At 39.8% G+C, this 26,777-nt stretch overlaps 2 protein-coding genes, 1 long non-coding RNA gene and 1 pseudogene across 7 annotated transcripts; all 4 read right to left on the bottom strand.

The window, feature by feature from the left end:
• Window positions 1–1,962: 1,962 nt before the first annotated feature.
• LOC146647515 (uncharacterized) lies at window positions 1,963–10,707 on the bottom strand. Its single transcript, XM_085389626.1, has 4 exons — window positions 10,193–10,707; window positions 8,900–9,161; window positions 6,508–6,786; window positions 1,963–6,021 (listed from the first exon to the last, which is right to left on the bottom strand). Exons 2-4 carry the CDS (start codon window positions 9,147–9,149, stop codon window positions 5,192–5,194), a joined length of 1,359 nt encoding a protein of 452 aa, XP_085245752.1. The 5' UTR covers window positions 9,150–9,161; window positions 10,193–10,707; the 3' UTR covers window positions 1,963–5,191.
• A 309-nt stretch (window positions 10,708–11,016) lies between these two features.
• Window positions 11,017–14,349, bottom strand: LOC146647514 (tripartite motif-containing protein 16-like). 3 transcript variants are annotated; one of them, XM_085389574.1, is made up of 2 exons: window positions 13,264–14,349; window positions 11,017–13,092 (listed from the first exon to the last, which is right to left on the bottom strand). In XM_085389574.1, the coding sequence occupies exons 1-2, from the start codon at window positions 13,602–13,604 to the stop codon at window positions 11,946–11,948; spliced, it is 1,488 nt and encodes a 495-aa protein (XP_085245700.1). In that variant the 5' UTR covers window positions 13,605–14,349; the 3' UTR covers window positions 11,017–11,945. The 3 variants fall into 3 exon arrangements, with proteins under 3 accessions (XP_085245700.1, XP_085245699.1, XP_085245698.1); XM_085389573.1 differs by having other exon boundaries at window positions 11,017–13,151; window positions 13,308–14,349; XM_085389572.1 differs by having other exon boundaries at window positions 11,017–14,349.
• A 3,574-nt stretch (window positions 14,350–17,923) lies between these two features.
• On the bottom strand, window positions 17,924–21,457 carry LOC146647513 (uncharacterized; annotated as a pseudogene).
• Window positions 21,458–21,637: 180 nt separating this feature from the next.
• Window positions 21,638–26,340, bottom strand: LOC146647512 (uncharacterized). Of its 3 annotated transcripts, none has more exons than XR_014908533.1 (5): window positions 25,711–26,340; window positions 24,215–24,933; window positions 24,026–24,138; window positions 23,829–23,940; window positions 21,638–23,748 (listed from the first exon to the last, which is right to left on the bottom strand). It is a non-coding gene; the product is annotated as an uncharacterized LOC146647512 (long non-coding RNA). The 3 variants fall into 3 exon arrangements; XR_014908531.1 differs by having other exon boundaries at window positions 24,836–24,933; XR_014908532.1 differs by having other exon boundaries at window positions 24,215–26,340.
• Between the last annotated feature and the right edge of the window lie 437 nt (window positions 26,341–26,777).

Raw genomic sequence — 26,777 nt, 5'->3', positions numbered from 1 at the left:
CTTTGTGTCTGTATCCAGGTTGGATGAGCGCCGAGTATTTGTATATGTGTGCATGAGGGTGGGAATGCATGTTTAGGTCTGTGTGCGCCTATTCGTCTGTGTCTATATGTCAGCTCGGGTCTTACACTCCACCCCCTTGGAACATCTCAGGCCCTCCAAGGTATGGAGGCTTATTTCCCCTCACCACACTCCCTGCTGGTGGCTGATGCCCTCAGACATCAGTGCGTTCTTGGTGTCCAGGGCTGGACGCTCAGGTCTGTACCAGCTCACTCCCCGGTACGGCTGCTTGGTGGGGCCTGGTGCCTGTGGCTCGGTCGGGCCCCTTGCGGGGGCTCGATTCACTCTGGCACAGCTGACTGCCGGCAGAGCCCGCGTGTACGTCACTGCCGCCCCCTCTGGCTTCTGCTCTGTGGCTGTTGGGTGACCCCTCATCTGGGGTTCTCCTCAGCTCTTCCCAGGAAGGTGGCACGGTTGCCCCTCCGGTGGTCCTCTTTGGGCGCTCGCACTCTGGGGGCCTCTGGATGTCTGGGGCCTGGATCTCCTCCATGCCTGCTTCATGCCCTGGGGGACGGGGCTGTGGCTCCCCACACCAGCAGATCGTTACATGGAGAAGCCTTTTGAATAGACGAGCACTCATCCACACAGGTGTTCACACACACAAGCTACACCTTTCTTGGCTGCTACCTCAAACCACATTATGCGATGTCAATCTTGCGTGCTGCACAATCACATTCAGTATTTAATATTTACTGTTATTTACACTTAGCTAGATTATTGCAATGGTGTTGTGTTATTATGTTGCTCTCTTTTTTGCTTGTTGTCTCTTATTTTCTTCTCTCAACAGGTGACCTGAGAGATATTTTTTAAGTGCCCTTTCTCACTGTCCCTCTTCCCCTTTTCTTCCTTCCTTCCTTCCTTCCTATCCCCCAGTCATGTCTGTCCTATCTGTAACAACTGAAAATAAATTAAAATAAATAAATAATAACAAAGGTTGATCAAATGGACCAATATGGCAAGGCCGTGATGGTCCATTTGGTAAATTAAGTTAGTTGGTCATCTTTTTTGGCCTTCAGACAATAATTCTGATGGCTAAAAAACGAAACGGGACAACAACAAGAAAAGAAAGAAAGAAAAAAGTAATAAAAATGTATCTAAAACATATTTTAAGATGAATCTTTTTATGACTGAGTAAAAAAAAATGCTAAAATTCGAGTGCAGTGTTGAGTAAAATGGTTTTAAAATTTAATTGACCCTTTGAAATTATTTGTTGGAAGTCTTAAATCCCACTGAACAGGGGAAGAGAAAGAGACAGAGACACAAAGATAGCAACACAGAGGTAAATAAACATGGAGACAAGACACTGAGAATAAGACAGAAGGGGAAATGCCCAAAGTCTCATATCTCTGACAAGTTAAGTCACTTTTATTCATAAAAAAACCCCAGAACTTAAATATAATTATAAACCACACATAAACATAATCATAGAACAATTAAAAGTATAACATACCAAAAACACATCAAATGGAGAGTGAAGCAAATATTATTAATAACAACAAATGCACATATTAATAATATAAACCAAAATCCTTCAATAAAAAGGCTACAAACAGAAACAACAATTTGAAACAGCAATAAGAAAACAGTGAAAGTGACTACAGATATAGACCTTCCTAGGGAGGCCTGAAGTGCAAACATACCCTCTACACTCCCTTCATAAAACAGGGGACCATGATTACCACCATAGTTGGCCGGTCTGAAGGCACTGACCTCAACTTCCATACAATGTTTGAGCAGGACAACCAGGACAGACCCACAACATACAGAGCCTTAAGTGACCGCAGGCAAATCTCATCCACCCCACCACCACAGTGATGGGCAAGTCTCCCTGCCCACTGTACAAAATGTGCTTCACAGACGTTGTTTCATGTTGTAAAGATTGTGCCTTAAAAAAATAGCCACAAGAAGTTTTAAAGAAATCTTTATTTCACTTTTAAGACACATAACCAACACCAACATACGAATCAACAGGATGAGCACATGCTGAAATTCAGTCTTCATGAAAATCAAGATTAAATCACAAAATGTTTGGTCTCATGTGTGTTTCTTTCCAGCTTTGACTCTGTGGAGTAAAACCTCTCCACTAAACAAAAAAATAAAACATCTCAGCAACTTTTTTGTCACCTCCACAGCTCAACACGATACAAATATCACATCAAATGAATGTAAATACGTGTTTCATCTTCATTACAGGTTTTAATGGAATATGCAACAAACAGAATTAGGGCTGTGACATATCATATGATCTGCAATAATACTGGTATAAATGTTTACAAAAAAGTGTGTTTAGAGGAACATCATGTGTTTGCATTCACCCCAATGAGTCAACCCCAGTCATGTCTCACAGCCAGAGCCATATGTCGGGCTCCAGTCACAGTTTGGTAGCTGAATGTTCGCAAAATATGCAAGAAAACTTTTCCCACTGAAAGTGAAAAAAGCAAACCTGTTACAACACTTTAAGCAAAAACACACTTGAGTACAACCGGGCTGTGAAGGCACGTGAGCAGGAGATACTAGCAGCAGTGATGTGCGACCCAAAGGTAAACAAATGATTCAACCATGCATCACTGGAGCACTCGCGAGTTACATTTCATATAACAGCAAGAGCAGTCAGTGGATGGAAATTACTGATGTGCTACACGGTGGAAAAGCAGGAGGTTAAAAAGCTCGACCCAAGATGAAACAAACCAGGTAGAATTTCTTTTCCTTATATGCAGAGGTGGAAAGAGTACTAAAATATTTTACTCAAGTAAAAGTACTATTACTTTGCTGAAATTTTACTCAAGTACAAGTAAAATTACCTGTCTAAAAATGTACTCAAGTAAAAGTAAAAAGTAGCTCATTTAAAATGTACTCAGAGTAAAAGTTACATAGTTACTTTTCTGTCAGCAGGAGGACAGCCGCTTCTGAGTAGTGCAAAAAAGGACAGTGGGATATAAATCTCAAAGTAGTTCTTTTTTAGTGAAAAGAAAAACTTTACAAATTAAAGTGCAGTGGCAGTTAAACTGCAAGTCTATACATGAAAATGGATAATGGTCACCAAACCAATCAACCAAACCAAACCGTCAGGTATCACAGTGTTTTCAATACAAAACCATATCATTCTTTCACATGAGAATGTGTTCTAAACTGTCAAATAAGAGAACAAGTACTGAACTGAACGGCAGCTGCTTTAAAAATGTTTTTGAATTTTTTAAACTTGGCCCTGCCCTACTGTACCTCTAGATTAAAGTTCCTTTGTATCCATCCTAGAGTGTTACTCTCTGAACTTCCTGTTAATTTTGAGGAGCAGTTGATTTTCAGAGTTAGTAGAGTTCATCCTTGCTCACTTTGCAGTGAACAGTAGTCCAGCACAGCTAAAGAGACGCTCGAAGGCAGCTGAGGCAGGCAGGCCAGTGTTAAGTTTGAGAGAAAGTTTTTTGATGTCCCTAATAAGACATCAATGCATTACATAGCTACCGCTGGTAAATTATACCAATATACCTCGTGGGGTTTTTTTTATTGGACAGTAACAGGCTAGTTAACGGGAGGTTGCAAGTGCTAATTAACAAGCAACAGAAGTCAGCTGTCTTTGACTAATCTAAGGTAAGTGAGCGCTCTGTTATTCTTTTGCCTGCAGTGTGAACATATGTGGGTTAAGTAAGAAAGTAGCCGCTTCTGTCTTTAATTTAACTCTTTTTTTAAATAAATTCTTATTATTAACAAACAGGAAAAACGTAGGTAAACACATTTTCTTTTGGCAATTTACCAACCCAGTAAAAAAAATGTAAGTTGCGTGGACAACAACGTGCCCGATTACAGCAAGTTGCTAGTACCAACCAACGTTATCTGTGTTCTTCACAGATGTCTTAACTTAATGTGATTAATTTGAACACAGCCTTTTTGCTACCATAACGGTACGAGTTGTATTTAACTTACCTCCACATGCTTGCGCAGGTTTGATGTGGAATTTTTAAAAGCTGCTAACTCGGTCTCTCTGGGCAAACACAGCTTACACTGCATAATAAAGCTGTTGCCTTTCTTGCACTTGAAGCCGAAATGGTCCCTTAAATACGGCCAGGGGTTCACATCCGTTTCTTCGAGTTCAGGGTCAGCAGAATTCGACGGGGCTTCTTTTTTCACTGGATCCATAACACCGATGTCAGACTCCATCTTTAACGTGACCTTAGCGCCAATTTGTTCTACTACCCATCATTCCCTGCAGTATTTCCGAAGTGCAATGGTTTTTTTAATTTACTCAGTAACGGGTGTGATTGAAAACGTAGCGAACTACAATACTTTTTAAAAAATATACTTAAGTAAAAGTAAAATTACAGACTTGAAAAATGACTTTAAAAAGTACAAATACACAAAAAAACTACTCAATTACAGTAACGCAAGTAAATGTAATTCGTTACTTTCCACCTCTGCTTATATGACAGAATTGTGCAGGCTCCGCATTACAAGGTTATTTTGGATATTAAGCTAGAGTGTAAGCACTTGTAATACACTTTTCTTAAAACTTCCAGGAAAAACACCCCTGAGGATACTTATGTGCTCATATTTCATGTATGCCGTGTCACTAACATTGCACTATAATGTTGTTCATAGAGTATTTAAAGGTAGAATGGGAGGCAGAGCCTTCAGCTTTTAAGATTAGACTTAAAACTTTCCTTGTTGCAGATGGGGGTCCCTCCCTGAGCCTGGTTCTGCTGGAGGTTTCTTCCTGTTAAAAAGGAGTTTTTCCTTCCCACTGTCGCCAAAACGCTTGCTAATAGGGGGTCATATGACTGTTTGGGTTTTCTCCGTTTTCATTGTATTATTGTTGGGTCTTTACCTTACAATATCAAGCACCTTGAGGTGGCCACATTTTCACACTTTGAATTAGCTAAGCTGTCATCAGTGACAGCAGCTCACTGGAAGAGAAAGATGGAAAATCCATCATTTACTTACACATATAAATGCTGCTGCCTGCCGAGCTGATAAAATGTACATTATTTTTTTTAAATGTAAGTTTCTTGAAATATTATTTTGAGGCTATATCTCCCACCCCTACATACAATAAACAATACAGAGTTTTTTAAGGAAGGAGGTCATCTGATCTGCTCTGATCTGGCTTCTCAGTGGACTGCTTCATCTGACAGTTCTCCCACTTTTAACTAGTGTGAATCCTCATGTGTCTTTGTAACTGTATCCTCTGAATGAAGCTTTTCCCACAGGTGCTACATGAATGAGGCTTCTCACCTGTGTGAATTCTCATGTGAGTTTTCAAGTTTATCATCTGACTGAATCCCCTCCCACAGGTGCCGCAGGAGTGCAGCTTCTCGCCTGTGTGGCTTCTCTGGTGTCTCTCCAGTGTTGGTTTCTGACTGAAGCTTTTCCCGCAGGTGCTACAAGAATAAGGCTTCTCACCTGTGTGAACTGTCATGTGCTTTTTGAACGTTGATTGGTCTCTAAATTCTTTTCCGCAGATGCCACAAGAATACGGCTTCTCACCTGTGTGGATTCTCATGTGAGTTTTCAAGTTTATCATCAGGCTGAATCTTTTTCCGCAGGTGCTGCAAGAATGTGGCTTCTCACCTGTGTGAACCCTCATATGTCTCGTTAGTTTGGATCTGTACTCAAAGGTTTTTCCACAAATCTCACATTTCACAAACTTTTTACTTGTGTCAGTTTTACGCTGACTCTCTGACACAGGAAAGTTGTCTTGCTGATCTCTGCTCTCTGGTTCAGGAGAGCTGGAAGAAAGGAGATGTTCACTGTCCAGCTCTGGCTCACTTTCCTCATAAGTAGGAGCCACCATGAAGATAATAATGCCTTCAGTCTCCTGCTTCACTACAAGCTGATCTACGTCCTGACTGGTGCAAGGTTCCTCCTCTTCCTCTTTTATCTGTGGAAGCTCCGGATCCTCCTGGTCGAGGCTGAAGTTTCTCTCCTGGTCCCCAAAAACCAGTTCCTCCTCACATTCATGCTGTTGTGGGAAAGCTGAGGTGACAAATGGACAAAATTACTTGTCTTAGATAAATATAGAAGTATAACAAGAATGACTACTCGGCAGTGGTGTCTACAGCTGTCCATTTCCAACTCTACAACAGAGTTTAATCAAAATATCATCCGAAATATCATCATATCATTTACCCAGACCTGGAAACTGTTAAAATAAGATTTCATGCACTCACTTCTAACACGTTAGTAAATTTCTATGCACCAATCACAGTTTGTCCACCAATTACTGTTGGAAAGATGTTTATGTAAATGATAAGACAAACATCAGACAGAAGGGGAAATTTAAAAGTAGGATTAAAATATGGGGATAAAAAGCAGCGAAGCTCTCAGAAAACCTCGACTAACAATCAGCTGAGTTTATTTAAACACTGGCCTTGAAGAACTCTGATGTGTTTCCAAAATATCTTTATTGAATGAATTAAAGTCATATTAATTTTTAGGTAAGACCATTACGGTTTTACATACCCCTGCTGTGTAAGTTCATTTCAGGTTTCCAGATGTTATCCAGCTGTCTGAGCTGCTCTTCTTCAGTCCAGATGAGGCCTTCATCCTCCTGTTTGAGTACAATCTTTTCTACGTCATCACTGATGCAGAGTTCCTCCTCTTCCTCTTTGATCTGTGGAGGATCTGGGCCCTCCTGGTCCAGACTGGAGTTCCTCTCCTGGTTGGAGACCTGCTGGTCATACAGGCCCTCCTCTTCCTCACACTTCATGTTAGGGGGAGATCTTGAGGAACAAAGGGTCACTGAGGAAAAAGGTTAATAATGTGATGACAGGAAAACACATCTGAGCAAATATAGTCCACTCTGAGCATGTCCTCATATGGGAGTGAAATTTAAACTGTACAAACGTGAACAATGAAAGTGTAAGTTACTCTCGAGCTCTGATACTCTTATTAGGAAAGTTCAGAGTACAAATCATTCAGGTAGCTGCTGCCAGCTTCACGCTGCAAGTAAATGTTTGTCATTGTTGTAGATTAAACTGAAAATCTCACAGTGCCATAGCAGATAAGTACCAGTCAGGTTTCACAGCCAGTCATTGCACAGAATCAACCCAACTAAAGTCATCAGTGATCTGAAGATTATTAGGGACTCAGAGTTTCAGTCTTAGTTCTATTTGATCTCATTGCTGCCTTTGATACTGTTGATCATGACATTTTAAATCAAAGGTTTCATCATTTAGTTGGTTTAACTGGACAGTTCTCAATTGGCTCTCGACCTTTGACCCAGTTAAACCTCTCAGGTCATCAGGTTCAGATCTGTTAACTGTTCCCAAAATCAGATGTAAGTGTGCTAAGAGTGTGTTCAGTTACTGTGCTCCTGTTCTTTGGAGCATGCAGCCATAGTTTGCCTGCTGTGGCTGCATTCAAAACTAACAACTATGTTTCCATGCTTTGTGAATAACACTGACATCTGTGAGATTTGAGCTGATTTAGTTCGAGTTAAGACTGTTTATTAGAACATTACAAAGTTATTTTAAAAACTTCATCATTTTCTTGAACCCAAATATAATTCAGTTGAAAAATATACATTTTAACATGAGGTGAGGATGGTGGGGGAGGCACGATGGTCTTGTAGGGTTAGACCCTGATTAAGGGGTATTTTTGAAAGTAAAGCCCATCTCTCAAAGTCCCTGCCGGCCTGCCTCCACCTCGGGAAGCCTGTGGGTGCAGACGGAGGTGAGGAGCACCACAGGCGGCAGAGGACTGTCTGTAGCCCCGGAGTGAGGGTCAGAGAGCCGAAGCAGACAGCGAACTGTGGCACAGTGCAGAAAACAGAAGCTTTCCCTCCCTGCCTCCTTTATCTTAATCTTCTAAATAAATCTTCTATAAAGGCACTTTCTCTCGGTCTCAAGGTTTGTTTAATGCTAAAAGTTTACCGTAAAAAAGAGACGCACTTGTGTGATTAGCCGCTCCCTGATTTCAGTATGTTAGCCTACAAGCTGAGCTCTGATCAGGTCCTACATGAGTTGTATTCTTGTGTTAGTCCACTGAGACCATCGCAGTTTTACCTGTTATGCGTAACTTTATCTCGGGTTTCCGGCTGATATCCAGCAGTCTCTGCTGAAGGTTGATCTCATACTGGACGATCAGACGTTCTGTTAACCTCAGAGCAGATTTCTTCTGCAGCAGTCAGCCGGTCTCTCCACTATTGCTTCTAAACGAACAATAAAAAAAATGTAATTATAGAAAAACACTTCTGAGAAGATAAAGTTTTAGTTAAAGTCTGTAATGAGGGCATGTTGCTCACATTTGCAGGTGAAATTAAAAGTGTGTAAAAATGAAGTTATTTGTGCACTCTGATGCAAATGAGAACTTGAGTTCTGACATTTTTCAGCAACATTAAGAGTAAAAAAAACCTTTCAAACAAAAAAGAACTCACTTATTACTGACTGACTGATGATCTATTTTGGAGTTGATCTCGAAACTGATCTACATCTTGATATTTTTCAAAATAATCTTCACTATTGGGGGTGGCTGTAGCTCAGGCGGTAGAGCAGATCATCTACTGATCGGTTCGATTCCCGGCTTCACCTAGTCTGCATTTCAAATATCCTTGGGCAAGATACTAACTCCAAGTTGCCTCAAGTTGCTCTTTGATCTGTGGAATGTGTGTCTGAATGTTGGTAGAAAGCACTAAGAAAAATGTGCTTGTGCGAATGGGAGTGAGTGGGTGAATGCACAAGTTTTGTAAAGCGCTTTGAGTGCTCAAGATTGAGTAGAAAAGCGCTATATAAGAACCAGTCCATTTAAAACTCCCTGTCATGTTTTCACGAATACACATTAAATAGATCTGACTGATACAAACTGTAGGTTTAATATTAATGTTAACACTTCAGAAAAGCGATTACAGTTTTACCGCTGGTCTGTAAATCTTTCTCAGGTTTCCAGATGTTATGCAGCTGTCTGAGCCGCTCTTCCCCGCTCCAGACGACGATGCCTTCATCCTCGTGTTTCACTACAAGCTGTTCTCCCTCTTGACTGATGCAGAGTTCCTCCTGTTCCTCTTTGATCTGTGGGGGATCTGTGTCCTCCTGGTCCAGATTGAAGTTCCTCTCCTGCTTCCAGACCTGCTGGCCAGCCAGATCTTCCTCCTCCTTACACTTCATGTTGATGTGGGACTTGAGGAACAAAGTAAAAAGAAAAAGATTAGACAGGTAAAGGTGCAGCCTCAGTCAGCAGGGCTGTACACTGTGAGCATGTTGCTCACATATGTGAGAGAGGTTTGTACAAATGTTTCAGAAGCACCATGTGACTCCCTCTCTTTGTTGGAAAGTCTTATTAATTCACTTTATAACTATTACTTTGAAGATAAATTTCTACCATCACAAAAATATTATGACCTCTTTAAAAACAAACAACGGCAACTACATGACTTAAATTCCATGTTTAGATGAAGGTAATGGTCAATGCCTTTTGACAGGGGAAAAACCTCCACACAGAAGAATCTTACTTGGCTGAATCATAAATTATTCACCATGATTAAAACTGCAGATGAGCAATAATCTGCATTTTATTTTAGCCAAAGAGGAATGTTTCTGTTTGTCTGTGATCTGACTTTTTCTGCTGGGTCCAAATTTCATTTTATCCTGTGTAAGTTTGTTTCTCTTCCTGTTAACTAGCAAAGTCAAAATCACCTTGATTCATTTAACTTTAATTCAATTATAAATGTAATCATTTTATTGAACAATTAATTTCATTTCAATGAAAAACAATTACTTAAAAGAAAGAGATTAAGTTGGAGAGAGACATGTGGCCATCTTTTAGTGAGTTAGACCCTGATTAAGGGGTATTTTTTAAAAGTAAAGCCCATCTCTCAAAGTCCCTGCCGGCCTGCCTCCACCTCGGGAAGTCTGTGGGTGCAGACGGAGGTGAGGAGCACCACAGGCGGCAGAGAACTGTCTGTAGCCCCGGAGTGAGGCGTCGTGAACCGAAGCAGACAGCGAACTGTGGCACAGTGCAGAAAACCGAAGCTTTCCCTCCCTGTTTGGTTTTGATGTGTCTCATGAAAGTCTATTGTTAAAAGTTGACCTTTAAAAAAAACGGACGCACTTGTTTGATTAGCTGCTCTCTGATTTTAGCCTGTTAGCTTACAGACTGAGCTCAGATCGTTCCTGTGTTAGTTCATTGAGAACATCACAGTTTTACATACCTGCTGCGTGACTTCATCTCGGGTCTCCGGCTGATATACAGCAGTCTGAGCCAGTGGCGGATCTCATCATCCTGGACGACTGTTTTTAATGTTTTTAACCACGGAGATTTCTTCTGCATCATCAGTCTCTCATTGTTAAACTCTCCCAGAAACTGAAGACAGTTGTGCCATTTCCGCGCTTCTTGTTCTTCTATTGAGTAGACGGCAGACTACACATGTCCAAGGGTAATACTGTCCTCCTCAGGCCATTGGCATCAAGTCAAAGCCTTAAAGTCTGGTACTTTGCGCATGGTCATTTTTTACGAACAGCAGAATCACAAGACAAAGCGTGCCAATGTTTATACTTTTCACTGTGACTGCCAAATAGATGAAAAAGTAGATGTTAAAAAACAACTTATAGTTTTGTCATTGGGCTGGTAGAAAGCTATGAGTTTCTGTCCCTTTGTCTGACCTTAGAGACTTATTTTAAAAGGAAACATTACAATCCTTTAAAGCAAGTATTTTCACCTCTGTTCCCCCCTCTGTACTTAGCTTTTTTGTTGTCATGTCAGTAATTGTCCAGTTGATGGCTCCCTTGGATCACAAGCCTGTCTCATGAGTCCAAGTGAATATATTCTTAATAAACAGCTTTGAAGAATTTGTGACCAACTTTGTTTAATTCGGAACATCATCATCATGAGTCAAACTCACTCTTGGATCTACAAAATATTGAACAAAAACAAACATCACTGAATCATAAGGTATTTGCTCCAACTCTTAGTCCAGAAACACATGAGTGAACTAGATCAGCTGCTCCTCCAGTTCAGCTGTGGATTTATATCATTATTTATATTTGTAAAGTGGATATGCAGTTTTTCAGTACTAATATAAGCATTTTATATCATTGCTTTATTGACAGATGTTTGGTGTTCAAGGTCAGGCATCAGTTTGAAAAAAACAAACAAACACACTGAGTTGAACTTGAACTTCCTACTGACAAAAACTAAAATTGGTGCAAAAATAACCAGAAACATATAAGAAGCATCCTGGAGGTGCTGCAGACAAGATAGGACCAATAACATGTCAACAGGAAATCCTTTTTACTAATTTGTTTATTTCTTTTTAGATTTTTACTCTCCATTTTAAGCCATGATGTTTGCTGATACTGTGTTCCTACTGTTTGTTCTCATTAATAGTTCTGTTTTTAACATTCTGTGCTGAAGCTGGAGGAAATGTTTCTACAGTGTCAGATGATACAGCTCCAAACTAAATAAGTGACTAACTAACGATGCTTTAATACACTTTACTATAAATTATGATATAGTGCACTTTCTTAAAATTTCTTATTGCTCTGTAATTAATTGTTTTCTTTATAAATGTACAAATGAGAATAAAATCTGTGTGATAAAGGAAGGTCTGTAGACTTCTCTGTTAAGATCAGTGAAGAGAAACAACAACATACAAATACCTAAGAAAAATATTCAGTAAACATTTAGAAGATAGAGAAGTTTATGTTGTCATGTGGAGAAATTTTTCAAATAAAAATATCCATAAGCATTGATAGTCTCCATGGCTGAACAGACACAGGAAAGAGCTCCACCTATAAAACGTAAAAACATCAAGACAACATGTTGAAGATGTCGAGGTACTGCCCATAATGTTTGACTGACATCTGATTTATGTGCAGCACATAAATACCACAATAATGATGGAGAGAAACTAAAAGGGAACTAAAATACAGATTTAAACTTACAACAATATGAAAGACTTCAGTCTATTTCACTTTAATCAACTCAGCAGTGGCTCCAACCCAAAGTCCAGCATAGAGCGGCTGAGTGAATGTGGTCTGGACTCTGTGGAGGAGAGTCATGGTTTCAGAGACGCTGTAGAAGGACAAAATACCTGCTCTGTGATCCAGGTACACTCCTACTCTGGAGGAACGAGGACCTGAGACAGGAGTTTGGATGTTGTTGTACCAAAATGTAAAACTGCTGTTGTTACAATATAATGACCAAGATTTGTCATTACGTCCAAATCCACATTCATCATCTCCTTTTCTGCTGATATTCTTGTATGCGACTGCTACATAAACTCCCCCTCTCCTCTTCACCTCCCAGTAACAACGTCCAGTCAGACTCTCTCTACTCAGGACCTGACGCCATCTAGTGAATCTGTCTGGATGATCAGAATAAGACTGTTGTTGATTCATACATGTTGCTTTTCTGTTCCCCTCTGATAATAACAGCTGTGTGTTTGCTGTGTTTGGATCCAGTGTGATTTCACATGAATATTTTAAGAATCCAGCTCTGGTCTTTGGCTCTGGTTGTGACAGTAAAACATCCACTTCAGTGACTGTCAGTGAGATGTTTGTCCGTTCCTCTCTCAGAATGTCCTGTAGTTTATCTCTGACCTCTGACACAGCTGCTGTCACATCCTCAAAGTAGCTCAGAGGACGGATATTGATGCTGGATGAGTCTGTAGACTCACTGAGTGCTGACAGTGAGGGGTAGTTGTGTAGAAACTGGATGTGATCCTCTGTGTGTGAGAGCTGCTTCAGCTCAGCATCTTTCCTCTTCAGCTCAGTGATCTCCTGCTCCAGCTTCTCCTGAAGCTCTTTGACTCGACTCACTTCAGTTTCCTGCTGGGATCTGATCTGCTGCTTCACATCAGAGCTTCTTTTCTGGATGAGATGGATCAGCTCAGTGAAGATCTTCTCACTGTGCTCCACTGTTTGATCAGCAGACTGATTGATGGCCTCCACCTCCTGTTGAAGCAGCTTCACATCTTTCTCTCTGTCCTGGATTCTCTGCTGGATGTTTTGTCGACTCACCTCCAGCTCTCTCTGCCTCTCAGTCCTTTCTGCTGCAGCTGAGACTGTGTCGTGGCCTTTATGTTCATCCACAGGGCAGAGATAACAGATACTCTGCTGATCAGTACGGCAGAACATCTTCATCACCTCATCATGACGAGAGCAGATGTTCTCCTGGAGCTTCTTGGAGGGCTCCACCAGCTTGTGTTTGTCAAATGCAGGACATTCATAATGAAGCTTAACATGTTTCTCACAGTAAGAGACCAAACACACCAGACAGGACTTGAAGGCTTTCATTTTTCTTCCAGTGCAGACATCACAGGCCACATCTTCAGGTCCAGCATAGCAGTGATCAGCAGGAGCAGCTTGGAGTCCAGTCTTCTTCAGCTGCTCCACTAAAACTGCTAACATGGTGTTTTTCACCAGGACAGGCCTCGCTGTGAAGGTCTGTCTGCACTGAGGGCAGCTGTAGATTTTCTTCTTTTCCTCTTCATCCCAGAAGCTTTCAATACAGTTCATGCAGTAGCTGTGTCCACAGGGAATAGTCACCGGATTCTTCAGTAGATCCAAACAGATCGAACAAGAGAAGGTTTCTCGGTCCAGCTGAACACTTTTCTGCGCCATTTCACCCAACAGTGTCAGTGACTGTGTGAGTTTCACTTCCTCAGAACTGAAACTGCTCTGATCTAAACAACATAGGTTTCTGTAGCGAATGGGATCTGTCAGCTCTTATACGTCACCACATGTTGGTTGCACCCATCTTCAAACTGCAGATCAGAAGGGGAGGGAACAAGGGAACATGTGGACAGAGAGGAGGTGCTGAGTTAGAGAGCAGGAAGAGGGAGGGTTATCAGACACTAATTCAATCCTGGAACATGTGAGCCTGTGAGTTTTTCATTTAAAAATAGCACTGCTCAGCCTTTAAAGTTGTTAAATAACCTTAACATTTAAAAGACAATCTTTTTATGTAAATTAGTTTAAATTATCATTTTAGTCATTACAGGATATCAAATACTGCAGCTGAACTAAGAAATTGTTGTAGAAAAAAGCAATAAAAGGTCGTTCCCCCTCTGTCCCCTCCTGGTCACCTGTGCCTCAATTTTATGAGATGAGATGGATCAGCTCAGTGAAGATCTTCTCACTGTGCTCACTGTTTTATCAGCAGACTGATTTTATTCCACAACCTAGACATCCACATTACTCACACTCTCATAACACATACATATAGGGCCTTGGGATCGGGCATGTTATACGGTGTCCAGAGGACAGTCTTTGTATTCAACCTCACCTCTGGCGCTGGTGCCTATGGAGCGCCAGGACTGCCATAATGAATTAATTAAATACACCATTAAATAATGAATTAAATGTGGCAATAATTAATTAAAATTGGAATTAATTAATTAAATAAATAGTTATGACACATGTAATTAATTAATTATTGACACGCTTAATTAATTATTTATGTATTTCACATTTTAATTAATTATTCCATCCATCCATCCATCCATTCGCTTCCGCTTATCCTTTTCAGGGTCGCGGGGGGCGCTGGAGCCTATCCCAGCTGTCATAGGGCGAGAGGCGGGGTACACCCTGGACAGGTCGCCAGTCTGTCGCAGGGCCAACACACATTTAATTAATTAATTATTGACACATTTAATTAATTATTTAATGATATATATATTTATTTCATTTTGGCAGTCCTGGCGCCTGGCTCTCATCTTGAAATAATTTTATCTGTCAGCCTCACCCATCAAACTCAGGGGGCGGGGTTAACGCTGATCAAGTCAAAACCATTGCTTAGGCCTGGTGGCCATTGTTTCTAGCACACAACAACCGGCATGTGGAAGCTAACAGAACTGAACTTTGAAAAACCCTGTTTGTGTGTCCCCAAATACCGTTTTAATATTTTTTTAGCCGAGAATGTAGTGGTTTAATCTTCATGTGTCTGGTCGGTTTGTCAAGATACAGCCTCTTTGCAAAAGTGCTTCGATGATTTCGGAGACGTCTGCCCAGTCTCACGGCAAAGCGTGGGATAGACCCGCTCGCCTCGCAAGCAATCCCACCGACAAAGCGCAGGCCCCGGTACACAGCTGTAGTAACCCCCGCTGACTTCTTTTACTGAGGTTATATTTATCGGTGTTTTATTTCCTGATGTTCTTATGTGTCCTACGTGTTTCAGTCGCCAATTCTGAATTATAACTAACATTAAAAACATGTTTAAGGAGGAGAGAGAGCAAATAAATCTGTTTAACATCTGATCTTTGGGTTTTTGTTCAGTAATCAGCGTGACCTGTGTATAAACGCATAAAAGAGATAACGTTGGTGTTTCTGTCATGTAGTAACTGCTGGCTTTAACTGTACAAAGGTTGTTCGACACTATGAAACACATACAGACTTCATGATGTTCGGCTAATATTTTTATTGTGAATATTAATCATGAGGGTAAACGGCCCTGTACACCACGGAGCGAGGTCAGCATATCCACGATATGCAGAGTTTCCCAGCTGACTAACTGCCAACTATTCCAGAGACGTGAAAATATACAGCATAAAGAAAAGTGTAAGAGACCCAGCAGCAGATTAGAATAACAGTTATACATTTAATAAATCACCAAATGAATCCAAGAAACGAGCAAACCTGTTCCGACAATTTGAGTTTGTGTTCCCTCAGCTGCAGACTCGCTGCTGTTTAAATGTTTGAAAAGGAAGATTAGATATAAACAAACGTCAAACGTAGACTCATTCTGCCTTCACATTTGATATGAGGCCACACAGTAAAAAACTGTCAATTTTACACTTAGAGAGTTGATTTTAACTCTGTTTCAGATAACATTTGGTCCCACTCAAAATTAGGGTAAAATTTACTCTATGGCCAGTGTTAACTTTTTAGTGTTAATTCTACTCAGTTTAGTGTCAAAATTAACAACAAAATGTGTAAAAATATTTAACACTGAGGGTTATTCACACTGTTTAGAGTAATATGATTTCACTTTATAGAGTTATTTTTAGTCCAAGTTCACTCTAATGTGTAATAATGTTTCATTTTCATTATTTTTTCATATTTATCATATGATGCTATATTTCTAAATGGCTGTGATCTATCCTATATTATGAAAATAACTACAAACATACAGGTTACAGTAACAGCATTTATTAGCATAACAAACTCTTACAAATGACAGTAAGTAATGACAGTTGTCATTCACTCCATACGACAATTGTATGTCAAAAGGCCTGGGATAATGCAGGCTGTCAACATGAAAGACAACTAAATCTTGCTTTGTCCTGGTCAACTCATAAGCATGGAAATGTTCTTGAAAGGCTACTGTACATAATGGCAAAATGAGAAGTACCAGTTTCTCATGTATTATCAGAACTGACTCAATCTGGTAAAACACAGGCATTTCAGACACTACTTTGCCACAAATAACCAAATGCGGGCGGTAAACAATACCATTCTGTTTAGCCCAGTTCACTTTCATAACTTGAACTCTATTGGGCAGTTGCATTGCTATTGCAATTCCAGAACCTCCTTTTACCATATCTAAAGACACCATTTTTCCTGGACCAATGTCTAACCGACTAAAGGTTGTTGAAGATTGCCAAATGTATGCCATATAATTCTGGTGTTTTTTTGGCCAGCGTTTTGGTGATATTTTTGAATGATTTGAGCAGTTTCTTGAAAAAATTGTGCTTACCTTCATAGCGCATGCACCAACTATGAAGTACAGGCCCTATTTTTTGGATGCAGCGAGGATAATGGATAAGAAAATGGTGCTTTGGTAAAAGTTTTTTCTGGGGATACAACATCTTGAACAGTTTGTGGTGTTCCACAATCAAATGTTTTAAATATACACACATACCTTGAGATAACATAGGAGAAAATACAATGTTAACTATCTGTAGTAATAAAAGTAGTAGGCCCCGATGTTGGTCAGTAGAGGTTACCAAATCTCCAAACATGAGGGGAACATTCCTCAGTAAGCACCATGTCTGAATAGCATTCAGTCCCAGATCATTAGACTCTCCACCTAAATTCACAGCTACTGGCCTATTGTTTTTCTCCATGAATCCATAATCAAAACTTTGTATTCTCAAATTCACTTCTCCCAATGTAAGATGTTGTTCTTTTAAATACAAAAACAATAACTTCAGTTTGTACTGGGCCACTCCTTCCAAAACATCATGCATCACATCAACTGAGAAGTTCTCAGTTGTGTGAAAATATGTCAGTGAATTCAATAAGCATGAACTCTTTACACCAAAAACATAAGGAAGCAATGGATTATTAGACATTTCCTGACAGTGAGCAGTGTGGTTGTCTTTGGTGCGCAACACTATTTTGGGGGAATCTTCAGAGAATTCTGTTTGAAAGTCATCTTTATCAGCTAAACAAAACCTGCAACAGTACCTTGCACTGAAAGACTCCACCAGACCAAACAAGCTATGTAAGCCTAAATTATCACCAGTGACCTGTACCACACTACCACGAACATAACCACCGAATAGTGGAATCTCAATACCATCGCTCTCTAACACTTTAATGTCTCGAACAATAGGAACAAGAATTTCACTAAAACCATAACGTTTCAGATCTTGTGCATGAAATAAGGCACAAAGGTGTATGTTGGCCAAAAAAGAATTCCATTTGGGAGAGAAGTTTCTTAAGGTAAAATATACTGCACCCAACTTGTGAATACCTCGCTTGGAACCAAGAGGATTTGCAACCTCAAAGTCATCATAGAACATTTGGATCTGAACTGTGTGCTTTTCTGTTGAAAAAAAGAGGGCGTGTCTTCAATAGAGATCCATCACAAATATCTCTGCGTCTTGAATCACAAGTGTCTGATTTTTTCAACATTTCTCCAACATGCTGACTCCTAAATATTGATTCCAATGTTGATAAAACTGGAACATACATGAATTTATCTTGAACAACTGCCTGATCATATGTTCCAGTCTTTTTATTTCGCCTTGTGTCAAATCTTGAGCCAATTACACATTCAACTGGTTCTACAGTTTCCCACTTGTCTGATAAATATTTTGACCTCTTGTACTCAGAATTAAGAACTGAGAAAGGATTCTCTAACTCATCAAAACATGCTTCAACTTTCTTGCACATTTCTGTTTCTCTTTCATTACTAAATACATGCTTAATGACTGTTTCTTTAGCATGTTGTTGGATATCTTGAACAATCTCTTCCATGGAATTCACTACAGAATTCACTACACTTTGGCCTACACCTGCTGCCTTTAGATCAGAAATAACAGCTGCACAACTATTTACAAGGTCTGCTGAAGATAATTCCGACTCAGCCTCTAAATCAGGGGTGTCAAACTCAAATACACAGTGGGCCAAAATTCAAAACTGGAACAAAGTCGCGGGCTAACATTAATATTTATTGAAAAAAAAAATCTTCCTCTAGATATAAGAATGAATCTTTTTTTATGGACTCAAACAAGTTTTGCTGAAAACCTGAATATGGAACAAGCAAAGCTTAATACTAAACAATATATATATTAACTGTATACTACCAGTAGGCCAGCTCTAATAGTAATTTGGTATGGCTTCGCGGGCCAAATGTAATCAGGCTGCGGGCCAAATCTGGCCCGCGGGCCAGAGTTTGACACCTATGCTCTAAATGTTCAGGCACCACATCAACATTAGCAGTAGTACTTGTGTCCGTAACACTTTGAACTGGTGAAAAATCTAGTTCTGCAGAATCAAATGAACTGCTTACGTGGCATTTGTTCAGGTGCTTTCTAAAGCCAGAAAAACTACTAAAAGAACGTGAGCATCCCACTTGGCCACATTTGAGATATAGTGTCCTCCCAGTACAGAGACCATGAATTACCTTAAGGTGTTTTACAAGGCTGTTTGGTCTACCATGATCACTTTTGCAAAGAAAGCACTTCATTATTTTGATCTCAATGGATACTAACGCACCATTCTTGCTCGCAACTCTGGGAGTTTCCTTTGTTTCCCCAACATCAATGTTGTAAATGGTTGTTTGCAGAAAAGTGAAAAAGTTGGTCAGGGATGAACTGTATGACGTATCAAAGACATAATGGGCCTTAAAGAGTTCATCAAGGGCTCCTACTGAACCTGTCGCTTTACATGGAAGTGCATGCTTGTCAATCACAATGAAGAAGGTGTGGATGCTGCTTCTTGTGGGTCCCTGAGCAAGAAGGTAGGGCTGACTGCTTCGGGTGATGTTGTCTAGATGCTGCTGTACACTGGTTCCAGCCTACAACAACACATTAAACAGCAGTATTTAGTGACTATCCCATTAGATTAGATCACCTTACTGTACATTACAATGGCGGTGATGGAATATATATTTTAAATAACATACCTTTAGGAATTTGATGAGGTTATCGACAGCTTGAGATGCAGACATCTTTCCTGGTCTCTTTCACCCTTGTGCAGATGGCGGTAGCAGATGTAGCAGCAGCAAGATAGCAGACATGTCACTGTCCCAGCCTACAGACGAATAAACAAAGAATTACTCCAAAAATACATTCGATAGACAGAATTGCCTATATAACCAACAATGGCAAATAAAAACAGTCAGTCATACCATTCTCAACTTCAGTAGCTGACTCAGCATTGCACATCAACTCCAAGAGCTCCGAGGTGGGTACAAGTCCATGACTTTCCTTTACAATCTTTGATTTGAGATCGATGGGCCACCTCTCCAAGAATTTGTTGGCAGTGACCTCATCAAACAGGAGTCTGAAATCTTGTTCTATCTATAATGCAAAAATAGAAGATAAGAGGTGTAATGAGTGAAATTGCAAGCTGCATGGAATATTTCAGTGATTCAACAAATGAAGATGTCTTACCAGTCCTGGTGTGTCCAGAAACCGCGGGAAGACTATGAAGACATCTGCTGCATTCTTATCATCGCTGACCATTGAATGCCGATAAATGAAGGTAGCTTTCATCTTTTCACGGATAGTGTCTTCATCAGCAGAGTGTCTCAAAAGAGCAATAGCTGCTTTTACATCCTCATCTGATAACACTGTCTCAGTGGTGAGTGGTCTGGATCGACCACGGCCTGGCCCGCCAACTTAAGAAAAAACAATTTGATTGACTCCTGCCTACAAATTAGATCAGAATCATTTAAATCACAAGTGAACTTACTTTTAGGAGATTTGGAAAGTGAGACACTTCTTTCCTCTGCAGCTTTTCTTTGAATTGTCTTCAACCGCCACGCAAGGTATCCTGAACCGCTCTCTGGATCATAGTAATGTTCTTATGTAATTAAATACAAGCAGAATGTTATCAACATTTCTGAGGGCAACTATGTGTTTAATGTTGCAAAGTCCCCTTTACTTACATATCCATGTTGTGAATATGGGTCTTCCAGATATGGAAACAGAGCAACAATCCCCTGCGCATACATCACTCTTACACTTTTAGGGGGAGATGTCCTAATGTATAAATTCAGTGATGACCGTCACTCAATTGGCATTGAACATCACAATTAAAAATAATACAATACTAAAAATGTTTCTTTATAGACTACATTTATGATTCTTACCCATGTGCTTCTGTCATCTCAGCAGCAAGTATGTTTATCATCTGTCTTCTAGTTGCATCTGTCAGAGATTTGGTTTTTGCATACTCTTGTATGATGTGTTCACCACCAGGCTTTGTTGTTAGGATTTTTTCAATCAACTTAAATAGACATAAAATATGAAGTCAGAAATTTTTTAAACCTTGAGAAAAACTGGAAAACGATTACATAAAAACACTTCACATCAAACATGCAAATTAGACTAACAATGTTCACTACCCACAGCTTTTGCCTCATAGTTTATATGGCATGGCCTTTAAGGTTGTCTTCCTTCAGTGGTTGCTGCTTCTTCAGGAGGTTCACACATTGTGAAGTTTAGAATGATTGTATCATCCGATGGAGAAGATGATGATGACAGAGATACACCTGTGCATTAAGGAACATGACCAAAGCAGAAGCATTAAATTTAACTGTTAATGCTTCAATCTCAACCTTTAAATTTCATATAAACATATACGTATGTGAGTGATTACCAAGTTCTTCATTGCTCAGCATGACTCGGAAGGTTACAGGTGACCCCTTCACTATTTCTTCAAACACCTCTGCGTCTACTTCTGTGTCAGACTGGTCAAACACCTTCATATCTAGCTGTCTGCCTTCTGGTATGTTAAATTTTAGGCACACTGAAGTAAGGTAAGAGAAAAGAAATGTTACAGAAATTGTTAAAAATAAAAAATAAAAAGGCCATGCATTTTCTTATCAAATGGTAGAGTAAGGCTATGTCTTCACAAAATATTGATGAGATGAAGCTTAAGAATATAGGTAATTCTCATTCATTGTTGAAGTAGAAACAATTATCAACTTAGGTAGTTGACTTAGAATATAATTAAGCTTGTTTATTGACCAGGTAAACGTTGTTATCTTGTTTTATCCTGATATTCTAACCTTCTTTCATGAAAGCATCAAATGTCAGGGCCCTATTTCAGGAAGCCGGTTTAGAAAACTCAGAGTGAAAAACGATACTCAGGGTTGAGTAACCCCGAACTGTCCAACTCGGAATATTCGGTTTCAGAAAGGCTGATAACAATTAGTTCAATCAACGCGGAGTTGCTTTAACCCCAAGTCAAGCGCGCGCACGAGGATACATAAAGCCCTGATTAGTGGAGCACAGATTAAGCGAGTCACCATGGAGACGGAGGGAAAGAAGGCGCGGTCAATGTATTTTACAGCGCTTGAGGCCGAAATTCTGATGGCAGCATATGCCGATAACATGCAAATTTTGCGGAAAAAAAGTAACACAGCCTCAGCTGCAAAACAAAGGGAGCATGCATGGCAAAACATAGCCGACAGAGTCAATGCGTGAGTGTTACTTTAAACATTGATCTAGGGATTTCCACCCATTTAACACGTTATTTTATTTTATTTTTTATTTTATACATTTTATTTTGTGACGTGATGTGAGCGCAGGTGCAACCCAACAGGCCCCAAACGTTCCTGGCAGCAAGTAAAAATGAAATATAAAAATATAGTCCAAACAGGTAAGGTGTAATTGTATTATGAGCCATAGTGCTTGGTCTGTTTGTCCCATGTAAATCAATTGCAGTTAGAGGCTACATTAATTTTCCTTCTGTAAGCACTTATTGAAATTATCTGAGCACATTACAAGTACATATTTGCTTACTCTGTATGCTCAAATGTGACCCGTTATAGCCAACAGAAAAAAAGCGGAGGCCCGAAAAACAGGTGGGGGTCCTCCACCACCACCACTCACAGAGGCTGAGCAGTTGGCCCTCAGCCAAAACAGTGGGCGCCCTGTGGCTGAAGGCATCTCTGCGGGGACATCCTCTGAGTCAATAACCCCGCAAGACACAAGTGCCTACATAAGAGGTAAATTCAAAATAATACATGATGTGCATACATCCTTTCTTCACAGTCACCTTTGCAGTGCTACTCATTCATTTGATAAACTCTTTACCATAATGAATTATTTTGTAGTGAAGTTATTTTCCTACTGATTTTGCCTTCCCTCAGTCTTGGTTGTCTTTGAGAGCATAATGACAATGAAGTGTAAGGTGATTGGTATGTTTGTTAATTGCCATTTGGTCCCTTGTAAGTTATAAGTGACCTGTATAAACCTCATATTCTATCAGTTGATGGTGATGGTGTACTGCATCTGGTGCAGCCTCCTGTTGAGCCAGACCAACATGCAGTTATGAGTAATACTCCACAGATTATATGAGTTTACAGTAGAACAGCAATGTTGTTAATTTCTTTACTACAGGAAAATAATGAAGAAACATTGACAGCTGTTACAGAGGAGGAAGCAACAGAGACACTTTATGAGGTTTACATCTTACAATGGAAAATATAACAATTGAATAAAATGTGGTACTATAATAAAACCATGGACTTTCTATGTCTCTAACAGAGTGATGATGGAAATGAAGAGGAAGAGGGTCCAGCCACGTCTCCAACAAACCTTTCCTCAGTAAGATGTTCAGCACTGATTTACAACCAACCTAAGTAGGCATGTACTATGAATGTCAATGCTATTTTCTGTGTTTCAATAGCTCCCTGTAAAGCAGCTGTACAAGACCCATTTGATCAAGAAAATAAAAAAATGTGACTTGGAAATGGAACACTTCAAGCAGCAGATCCAAAAGACCAAGATTGAGATTTTACTGCTAGAACATCAGTTAAGGGTGGGTGAAGTGGTCAGAGATGGACGAATTATTTCAGTGTTATATACTTATACATAATAATATACTTATTAATACTTTGTGTACAGGAAATACAGGCGACCAATAAAGCCAGTTGAACAAAAAATCTGTTTATTCTTCTTTCAACATGTTGAGATGATGGGTCAAAGGAAATGATTGTGACATATGGTGTCTCTGACTGCGCTTCCATCTTGTATGTCCGTGGGAGGGTCAGGATGTTCATGGTTTGGATCACTGCTGATGTTTGGTTCAGAAGGACAGTGTTCTCCTCTAATTGTGGCAATGTTGTGAAGAATCACACATGCCACAATAATGTCACATGCCCTTTCTGGGGTGACCCTGAGTCTTTGAAGGCACTGGAACCGGGCCTTAAGCATTCCGATAGTCATTTCAACTCTGGCTCTTGTCCTGCAATGAGCCAGATTATATCGCTGCTGTGGGCCCGGTTCAGGGTCAGGGTAAGGGGTAAGCAAATAGGGTAAACATGGATACCCCCTATCACCAAGCAAGTAGCCAGTGAACTCTCCTAAGACAGAAGGATACACTTCAGTTCAAATGTCCCTGTAGCAATTGGTCTTTATATATTTTAAAGTATTTTCAACTCACCATGTCCAAATTTTGTGCTCAGTGTACATTCACGAAAGATTCGTGAGTCATGAACAGAGCCTGGCCACTTGGCTTCCACATTTGTCATAATGTTGGCAGCATCACATATGATCTTCACAGTGCAGAGAACACAAATTAGCATCCATTACTATAATGAAATAATTTGTTAGTTTGAAATGCTACAGGGAACTATGTACCTGTACATTAATGCTGTGGAAAGACTTCCTGTTCACATAGTCTCCTTCATTTACTGAAGGAGCAATGATTGGAATGTGAGTGCCATCTATACAGCCAATCACGCCTGGGAACCCTGAAAATAAATGTAAAATTTAAGTAGTAGTTCAAGTATCATCACATCATGAATTGAGTTTTGTTCATCCTGATACCTGCAATTTTGTGGAATCCCTCTTTGATGAATCTTGTGGGTCTATGACCGGGGAACACCACAGACGAGTGCAGGAGACGTTTCAGTGCAACTGTAACATTCCTGACTGCCCGACAGACAGTAGCCTTGGAAACGTGCTCAGCATCACCAATATTATACAGAAAGCTCCCGTTTGCAAAAAAACGAAGTGCAATACAAATAATATGTACAGAACTGAGAGGATGTCCGCGATGTGTCACATGAGCAATATTAGGCCTGAGGATGTTATTCAAATGAATTATAGATTGTGCTGAAAAACGGTAACGTTCACACAGAAAATCATCAGGAAATGATCAAATGTCCAAACGCGCTCTAATCACTCTCTCCCGGCGGAGAGCTCTGCGGAGAATTTGGGCTTCAACATCTACTGGCTCTTCGAGGTAGGGGCACGCCATGTCCGACACTTCCTACTGTCAGGTTTCCGACAAAGAGGCGGAGACAGTCAGGGTTAGTTGTGGTAAACCTGCTAGGGGGCAGGTTAGCTTCACGGCGTGTGTCGTCATAGTGACTCACTCAGGATTCATCTGAACTCGCTTTGTGAAACCGAAAACCCAGAGTTTTCGTTAACTCAGGGTATACTTACTCAGAGTTTGCACTAAACCGGCTTTCTGAAATAGGGCCCAGGTCAGACAGCCTAACATACTTCTGCTCCCCACCAAACAAAACACGCAGCAACATATTCTGTTCACAAAACAAAAGAGAAAAAAATAATAAAGGAAAGAGTTTAAAACTGTGGATGTACTTTAGAGCTTTAGTTTTTATACAAAATAGAAGCAGTTAAAAGTCAATATTACTTAACAGCTACAGCATGAAGAAATAAGTAACAGATTAACTGCTAATAAAGATCCTTTATCAACCAGTGTTACTGCAAATGGACCAAGTGTGACTAACATCTAATATTGTTTAATAACTTTAGTCTACTTATCAAGTATTGGTCGCTCTTACTGCAATTCGCTTTATTTCTGTGAACAATTACTGTATATTAACATATCATTAACATTGCTGTCAATTAATTTATATAAAAGAATCTGAATTAATTCTAAATTAGTGTAAGCCTTTGGCATTTGCTTAAAAGAATATAAATCAGTAGAGTAAACTTTATTGTAATGTTACCCACTTTTTCTGATAGTTCCTTCGAAGCTAATTAGCGATTATTAGCTTACTAATAAACGGTAATTTAGTTGCTAAAACTATCCCATTAGACATGTGACAATAATATTATCTAAGCTGCACTTAGAAGAAATACATAGTTAACATGTTTTAGGTTAATCTTAACTCAGTGAGAATATAACGAACATTTGAACTTTTAGCAATGGTTAGCATGTAGCTACTCGACAATATCATTAAACCTATGGGTAAATGCTGCTAACTCGACATCAGTGTAACTATAAAGAGCTATTTAGTTTAAAAATACTTACTAAACAATGTTACCAGTATGGGAATGTTAACTTAACTTACCTGACTGTGGTAGCTCTCAGACCGCACACGCCTGCGGACTGGTACTAATCAACACTGTGTGGAGTTATGTCTTCACTCCGTGTCTACAGAACTTTACACTGACTTTTAACTCTGACGTTAGAGCTGGTTTACTCCTCACAGAGTTGTATATACTCTCTCTAGGTTAAAATAGGTTTACACTGAAATATTGACACTCCATTTTTTACTGTGCAGCACGTATAGTGGCTGTGTCCTGTTTTAAGATCATACATGTAAAATTGTTGTCTGACCTCTGTCTGCATGCAGGTAAACTGAGGGTCTGTTGAGCTGATCGCTGGTTTCGTGAGAAAAATGTCAGCTCGTTCTTTATGTTACAGAAGCACAGAGACACAAGACCAGGCGGAAAGAGACGATCGTTCGGTGAAAATGAGAATCTGCGAATGCAACATGTGGAACACGGAGAGTGGAATATGTAAACAAACCGGTTAACGTAACCCCCTCGGTGCACTCTGCATGCTAACTGTTAGCAGAGCTAGTGAAATCTCTGAAAACATCTGAGCACTTTTGCAAACATGTTCTATGTTGACAACCTGACCAGACATGTGAAGATTACGGCGCGACATTCGCAGCTAAAACACTGTTAAAAGTGTAGTTGGTGACAGAAAAATGGGATATTTTAAAACTACACCACCACCATTGCTGCCTGTGATTTGAAATGCATTCTGGGATACCTGGCTGCCCCAAGTCTACACAAGCAATCGATTATCTAGGATCGACCTGTTTTGACTTACTTTGCACGGCAACCAATCAAATGTTAGAGAAGCTGCATGGGCAGCATTAACCCCGCCCCCTGAGTTTGATGGGTGAGGCTGACAGATAAAATTATTTCAAGATGACAGCCAGACGCCAGGACTGCCAAAATGAAATAAATAAATATAGCATTAAATAATTAATTAAATGTGTCAATAATTAATTAAAATGTGAAATACATAAATAATTAATTAAATGTGTCAATAACTAATTAATTACATGTGTCATAACTATTTATTTAATTAATTAATTCCAATTTTAATTAATTATTGCCACAT

Source organism: Rhamphochromis longiceps, linkage group LG18 (genome assembly GCF_057381845.1).
Source record: "Rhamphochromis longiceps isolate RC_006_pf linkage group LG18, R_longiceps_female_GT1.1, whole genome shotgun sequence".
Classification (NCBI taxonomy): Eukaryota; Metazoa; Chordata; class Actinopteri; order Cichliformes; family Cichlidae; genus Rhamphochromis; species Rhamphochromis longiceps.
Note: the sequence above shows the minus strand (reverse complement) of the source record. Positions and strands in the feature narration are given on the sequence as shown.